Genomic DNA, 7,103 nt, shown 5'->3' on the forward strand with positions numbered 1-7,103 from the left:
AATTCTTGTAATTCTCTATTTTTATGTTGATGCACTTTTGTTCTTCCATTTTTCTTTAATGCAATTTATGATTCATGTTCCTTTATTGTTGATTTGATTTGTTGTTGTTTAATTCCTTGCAATTGAGTAGTGTAGATTTACTTTTCTTGCAATTTTACTATGCTTTCCTTTATGCCTTCTAAGTGTTTGATAAAATGCTTAGTTGGATTTTAGTGTAGATTTTGTTCCCCTTGGCTTTGGTAGAGTAATTAGTGACGCTTGAGTTATCTAATTCCTTTGTTGATTGATAATTAGAAGTTGCTAATTGATTTGGATACCATTAAAGCTAGTATTTCCCTTGGGAGTTGGCTAGGACTTGTGGAATCAAGTTGATTCATCCACTTGACTTTCCTCCACTATAGAGGTTAACTAAGTGGTAGCAATGGACAATTGTGGTCACAATTGAGGAGGATAACTAGGATAGGACTTCTAGTTCTCATATCTTGCCAAGAGCTTTTCTAGTTGTTAGTTTAATTTCCTTTGCCATTTACATTTCATGTCTAAAACCTCAAAAATCCCAAACATACCTCATAACCAATAACAAGAACACTTTATTGCAATTTCTAGGGAGAACGACCCGAGGTTAAATACTTCGGTTTATAGAATTTAGGGGTTTGTTACTTGTGACAAACAAATTTTTGTATGAAAGGATTATTGTTGGTTTAGAAGCTATACTTTACAACGAGATTTCAATTGTGAATTCTAAGCCACACAAAAGTCCAATCATCATCCCTCTGTTTTCATTAACTTAATTATTATAATTTGAGACTCATTTTCATGTTCATATAATTTAAGCAACATTTTTTGGCCAATTATACTCCCATTAAATAATTTGATTAAAATGAGTAATGAGAAAAGGAGATCGACAAAACAATTAAAGAAATAAAAAAAATAAGTAAAAATAATAATAACTAAAAGCAATTTTATATAATATTTTTTAATCTTTTTATAAATATCTAAGAAACAAACAATTATTTTAGAAATGATATTTAAACAAGTCGAACAACAAAAATATAAAATCCTATATATTTCAATACTATTAATGTTATCAATCAAGAAAAAAAAACCAACTGTGTCAACAATCATAATGAATCTCACGCATACTTTTGTCCTTAATATTATTTTTTGTTCATTTAGTTGTGTCTAAATAATTTTAAGAAATTTCAACACAATTCAATCTCCTTATATAATTTTAGCCATATATTTATGGAGTTTAATTTTGATGCATTATCAATATAGAATACTTTATACAATCGTACAATTACATCAGTTCTTTTGAATGATCATTTACACAATTAATATAAAAGATAGTTATTTTTATTAATATAATGTTATGTAATTGAATCTCCTTATATAATTTTAGCCATATATTTATGGAATTTAATTTTAATGCATCAATTTTATAATTATATATATGTATAAAGTTGTCTTAAACTAGTATCAAAATTAAAAGCTAAAAAGAACCAACACATGATCACCTAGAAGGGCTCAATTTTTTCGTTATGGAACCCATGAATGTGATGTGCCTGGATATGGAAATAGGACGTGCTAGACCAAATTGTGGGACAGCTTTATATGAGTGGCAGGAGTTAGAACTCAGACCCTGCGAGTTCTGTGTTGGCAAAAATTGCTTAACAAATCGGACGGTGCGTTTTGTATATATATAAAATTTTTTGTATGAATCCGTATTCTTAGCTACAACTCGGACCGTCCGACAAGCTATGAAGAACTCGCATGGTCCGATTTGTGGTGTTTTGACACCACACACAGGTCAAGCACCTCTCTTTTCCATAACCGCGTCCAACCCAACATTTGCCTCCATATTGAAATTAAAAAGCGCACCTAGAAGTCCAACCATTTCTGATAAAGCTCACAAGTTTGGGGAGAAATAAAGCTATCTGGTGAACACAAGTTAATTCTTGGACAAACTCCACATGGAATTGAAGCCATGGCACCAATTTTTCCTTCACCATTATTAACACCTCCTTTACTTTTGCACCTATAACAAATTCTACCAACAGGGAATTTCTCATAATCCCCATAACCAGTGCTCTTCACCTCTATGATCTTATCATCCAAAACCAAATTTCCAAGAATCTGATCTATCTCTTGTGTTGTGGTTCCAGAGAAATAGCCTCCTTGGTTGATGAACTCCAAAATGCCATCGCGATTCGCGACGACATTCCTGGAGACATAATTCAGACATACTTGCCTTAAGCTAAATATGTACTCTTGATCAAGTTTTCCTTCTGAATACCAACTCCCACCAGTGATTTCATCGGCTGGTTCGAAACCGGCCGCCATATAGTGCTTTTTGCTCTTGTTTTTAATGTTAACAACCTCCTTGATTTCACCCTTGGTTTGAAGCATCTTAATGGATTTCTTGATCATGCTTTTAGGGAGAGTTGTTTCTCGCTTTATGTCTGCCATCCAAATTCCCATGTTTTGTTTGCTGTGAATTACGTTATACACTATGCGCTCTGCATCGTTCATGTTATCCGAATTTGAAGCCAACCGTTCTAGCTTCTGCTTATTCATCCTTCAACGAAAACAAGCATGAAAAATGTACATTCAACAAAACTTGAGAAACAAAAATAATAATTTAATTTTCATGTATCGTCAGACAACTAATTATACAGGTAAGAATTTACGCGTAATTGTCTTCATATAAAGTTAATAGTTCATTTAACGTTTCTTAACTATTAACTTTTTATAAAAATAATTGCAGGTGAGTCTTCACTAATTATATATTAACACATTGGTTAAGAATAATCAATTTTTAAATATACTACTTAAAAAATTACTTAAACATACAAATATAATTAAATAAGTGTATCAGTACATAAAAATTATACTAAAAAAACAATTCACAATGTTTTAACATCAAAATTAAATTCATTTTGGGAAAAAAAACTTATGAACAACACTAAAGCAGCACCAAAATGATACGATGACGACAGGTTTACGTTTAAAAACAAAATTGTAATAGGACACATTGTTGATTCTCAACCTTCAACACTAATTTTTAGCAAGAGTAAAATACAAGTTCACATATCATTAATAACTGGTTAAGTAGTAAATTTCTTAACACATTGAACAAACAATAAGTTATTGACATTGACTTCTACACATACATGGAAGGAAAGTTAGCTAATAAATGTTAAGAAAGTAAATTAGAACATTTTAAAATTTAAACCTTCTAATATTTCATATTCATACGGAGTTTTTAAAAGTGTGTTAATTTTTTGAAAAAAATTATTTTATTTCTTGATATCTCAAGCCATTCTTAACCAAAAAAAGACTTTGCCTTTCAAATTAAATGCAGAGATATGTAGTCTATGTAGTAACAAATAAATATATTGTTATTTGAGTAATTAAAATCTAGAATTAAATTAAAAACCACAGAAATATTAATAGAGGCTAAAGAATTGGATTTTTCTATAGCTATGTATTCAAAACCTAATATCCAAAGAAGAAAATAGAAACAGAAACGGAGAATTTTCAAAGTATCTAACATCAAAAATGAAAAAAATGGATAGCAAATCCTATAACAATCCTTGAAAACAAGGTTTCTTCCATAGTGGAGTCTGCTATGTGGCACTCACCCAGGTCTTCTATTCTTTCAAACAACGCGTGTTTTACTATATCACTCCTTAACAATTGATTCATGGTATATATCATATCATATATCATATCATATATATCTATACATAAAGGATCTACATCTACATAAAGGCATATCACCAGTATGTGGTATATTTAGTAGGTTATTAATTATCTAAGTCTTCAAGCCAGATTGGATGTACTTACTTTATGAGTCGGTTTGTATCGGGACCAACAAACCCTCTGACATCATCATGGCAGTGTTGGTGTTGTCTTTTCAAATTTAAAATCAGATTAAAATCTAATTATTATAAATACCACAGAAGAGATTACCATTGCACTGGATGGCGATCTCATGAATTGATTGTTTTGTATTTATTTTAATTATTTTTTTCCATATTCTGAAAATATATATCTATATATATAAATGCATTCTTTGTTAAAACTATATTGGTCATATAATTTTATTGAAACTTATATAAATGCATTATTTAATTTAATGTAATTGTGATGATATTTATCTTATAACCACAAGTATAACTATTACATTATATAAAATGCGTGTCCGTACTATAACCATGATCAGAGATAGCTATAAGATATGCTCAGCTGTGTGCATCTACCCTCACATCCAACTCTGTTTCCAACCCCCCATTTCAAAGGCCACCATTATAAACATTTGCTTCCTTCTAACCCACCGTCGTTCTTCAAGTTCTCTCCCTTAGGTAAGTCTTGTCCGTGGTCTTATATTTTTTAATTACAATTGACATATATCTTTAAGTTCCATGACCACCATATTTGTGTTGCGGTCAAATTCATTGGAACTGTTACTGCCTACCATTATTTAACATCAACTTTGTTTTGTCATCAGGCCATATATTGTTGTTCATGTCAAATGGATAGCTTGAATTCTTACCATCAAGGGCGATACTTTTACATGGAGATAAACCCAGATTTGGTAAGCACTTTATCCAATTCATGTGCTATTTTTTCTAGCAATGTCTGATAATCTTTCTGTACATCACATGATAGTCTATTATACATTTGACTTATCATTGTTTTTATCTTGAAGGGGATGGGTGAACTTCCATACACATTCTTTCGGAGATTCAAAGATGTCATTCCAAGTTCCATGACATTTTGTGATTTTGCTGGTAATGAGGTTGATGTGGTTATCGACAAGTGTCACCGAACGGGTATAGTTGTTCATGGCTATAATAATCTTGCTGCGCTTTATGGCCTAAAAGAAGGAGGTTGGTTGAGTGTATGTTATGTTGGTCAAGACAAGTTCTTGGTTGTTGACGTCAAGGACCATTATATGCGCTCTAAAGAGCTGTGTTCCCCACCATTGAAGCTCACTGTTGAGGTCAAGCCATCCGTTCCTATTGAGGAAGTAATCGACATATCTGATGACATATGTAATGAAAGTCCCGTCGTTGATCCAGTTGAATTTGTAACAATTCCTGAAATCCTGCATCAACAAGATAATTCTACTCCCTTTAATCCAAATTTGGCTGACACAATTAACGAGCATCATATTCTTCCACAATCTGTTATCGACACATTGACTTGCGTTGATCCCACCGTTTATGCCGGTCTTGAACCTTATTCAGGTAAAGTCATTTCCTCCCCTAACAAGCATGTCCAATAGGAATAATGTGATCCAATACCACAGTTATTATCTTTTTCTGGTGTTCCTTCCTCGCCCAGTCTAACATTTCCACCAACTGGTACCATATCTGCCCCGCTAGAGCAGACTATTCACCATTCAAACACTAGCCCTTATGTTGTTACTAATCATAATACAGTGTCTCCCAATAGCCGTAGCCCCACACCACCACCACCTCATAATAGCCACGTCATCCTACCACCGCACTTTCCTCTACAACTAGAGTATTATTCTGTGGTTAGGATGATATCCAAGTATCAGTCAACTCACTACTCTATGGTAAGTTTTATCAAATTGATATACCATGTTGTCCATGTTTAACGTTATTAAAAACTATTTAGTTGCATTGAAGGGTTCAACAAGCTGATAAATTCATTTTGCAGCTTCTTCCTTCTGCTTTTTCGTCGCAAGCATTTCCTTCGAGACTCGATTTTGTTCGTGTTAGGGAGCTCCGCAACCCACCTATAGTAATGAAGCTTCGCTGGCGGAGTCTGAGGTCATCAGAAGCCTTCCTTACAAGGGGATGGAGAAGATTTTCCATTGACCATGGACTAAAGTGTGGAAGTGTTGTCAGATTTTCAGTGCCCACTAATGATGAAACCACAATCTTTGTCTCTATATTACGTCTGTGAAGACCAAATCACTTAATTATGTCTTATGGCTAAGCAATGGATCTGACTTTTGACGTATTTTGTTAGTGCTATATGTTAGCGTTATATGTTATGATATTAGTTGTACTGATCCCAAATATAATATTAATGAAGTTGGCTTTTTAATGCTTGAAAGAATGGTTGCCAACCTTCATGGATTGCAACTTTGCCATGCATTTTTTTATAACATATTTCATGCATACCATGTACAATTAAGTATATAGCCACATGTGCTAATGGAGAATTAAGTATTCTTCTAAGTCCCACATTCATTCAAAGAAGACTTACTCAAAGTTTAGTGTTCCTGGATTTTTGACCTCCTAAAACAACCATTCTAAAACAGCCAGTATTTCCTTAGGGATTCAATATTAACATAAACTGATGGTTTTGAAGAAAGTGAATGTTTTAACCAATATTCACAATTAACGTGAGTACATGTTTTTTTATACTAACCGGTTCAGTCGGTTCAAGCATTTAAATAAGTGCCAATCGCTATATTGAGTGGGTTGAAACAAAAAGGGTGTGAGAAACCCTTTGTGACTTCTTGATCGAGTCTGTCATAGACCGCGAAACAAGTTGAACCAACCGGTCTTCCTTAAAGAATTTCCCCTTTTTTTAATTTGTTTACCGAAAAAAGGGTCCACCATCCTCTAACCCTAACCCACTCCCCAAATCAGATTTAACGCAAAACCTCATTACCGAGCCCCTGCCATGATCGAAACTACCAGCCGCCACCGTCGCCGTAGTAATCTCCTCGGTCGACAATACCGTCGCCGCTGGCAATATCACAACTGTAGGGTACCGTGCCAAACCAAAGGTCTCTCCCATTGACGTTCTTCGTCTCGCCGTGAACCACTTGATCGGAGAACTCCTCTTGCCATCACTAGGGGCTCTTGGTTGGTCATCATCTTCTTGCCGTCGTGAACTCTCTGCACAGCGTCACTGTCTTCCAACGCTTTGTACCCCAACACGCTCCTTTCTCTACATTTCTCTCAATTATGTTGTGGAGTATTCACCTCGCCGATGCCTTACTTTGTCCCTTGCTGTCGGTAAAAATGGCTTCATCATTTTATTCATGATTTTTTATTTTTTTATTTATCCTGATTTGTGAGTTGCTGGTTCATGTTTTCTGGTTCATGTTT

General features: G+C 34.0%; 2 protein-coding genes across 3 annotated transcripts; one reads left to right on the forward strand and one right to left on the reverse strand.

Annotated features, from left to right (window-relative positions):
* Nucleotides 1,882–4,483, reverse strand: LOC107633544 (probable DNA-directed RNA polymerase III subunit rpc6). Its single transcript, XM_016337157.1, has 2 exons — nucleotides 4,404–4,483; nucleotides 1,882–2,578 (listed from the first exon to the last, which is right to left on the reverse strand). Exons 1-2 carry the CDS (start codon nucleotides 4,481–4,483, stop codon nucleotides 1,882–1,884), a joined length of 777 nt encoding a protein of 258 aa, XP_016192643.1.
* On the forward strand, nucleotides 4,197–6,092 carry LOC110270292. 2 transcript variants are annotated; one of them, XR_002359683.1, is made up of 4 exons: nucleotides 4,197–4,367; nucleotides 4,514–4,600; nucleotides 4,715–5,590; nucleotides 5,695–6,092. XR_002359683.1 is itself a non-coding variant. In XM_021119255.1 (4 exons), exons 2-4 carry the CDS (start codon nucleotides 4,538–4,540, stop codon nucleotides 5,754–5,756), a joined length of 666 nt encoding a protein of 221 aa, XP_020974914.1. In that variant the 5' UTR covers nucleotides 4,197–4,367; nucleotides 4,514–4,537; the 3' UTR covers nucleotides 5,757–6,092. The 2 variants fall into 2 exon arrangements, 1 of the variants encoding a protein (XP_020974914.1); XM_021119255.1 differs by having other exon boundaries at nucleotides 4,715–5,255.

This window comes from Arachis ipaensis, chromosome B03 (genome assembly GCF_000816755.2).
Source record: "Arachis ipaensis cultivar K30076 chromosome B03, Araip1.1, whole genome shotgun sequence".
In the NCBI taxonomy this organism is placed as follows: domain Eukaryota; kingdom Viridiplantae; phylum Streptophyta; class Magnoliopsida; order Fabales; family Fabaceae; genus Arachis; species Arachis ipaensis.

Coding starts and splice junctions, on each gene's coding strand:
- LOC107633544 (XM_016337157.1), bottom strand. CDS start 4,483: ATGGTAGGCAGTAACAGTTCCAATGAATTTGACCGCAACACAAATATG. Junction 2,579..4,403: donor CTTAAAGATATATGTCAATT/GTAATTAAAAAA, acceptor TTTTCGTTGAAG/GATGAATAAGCAGAAGCTAG.
- LOC110270292 (XM_021119255.1), top strand. CDS start 4,538: ATGGATAGCTTGAATTCTTACCATCAAGGGCGATACTTTTACATGGAG. Junction 4,601..4,714: donor TGGAGATAAACCCAGATTTG/GTAAGCACTTTA, acceptor TTTATCTTGAAG/GGGATGGGTGAACTTCCATA. Junction 5,256..5,694: donor CGGTCTTGAACCTTATTCAG/GTAAAGTCATTT, acceptor TTCATTTTGCAG/CTTCTTCCTTCTGCTTTTTC.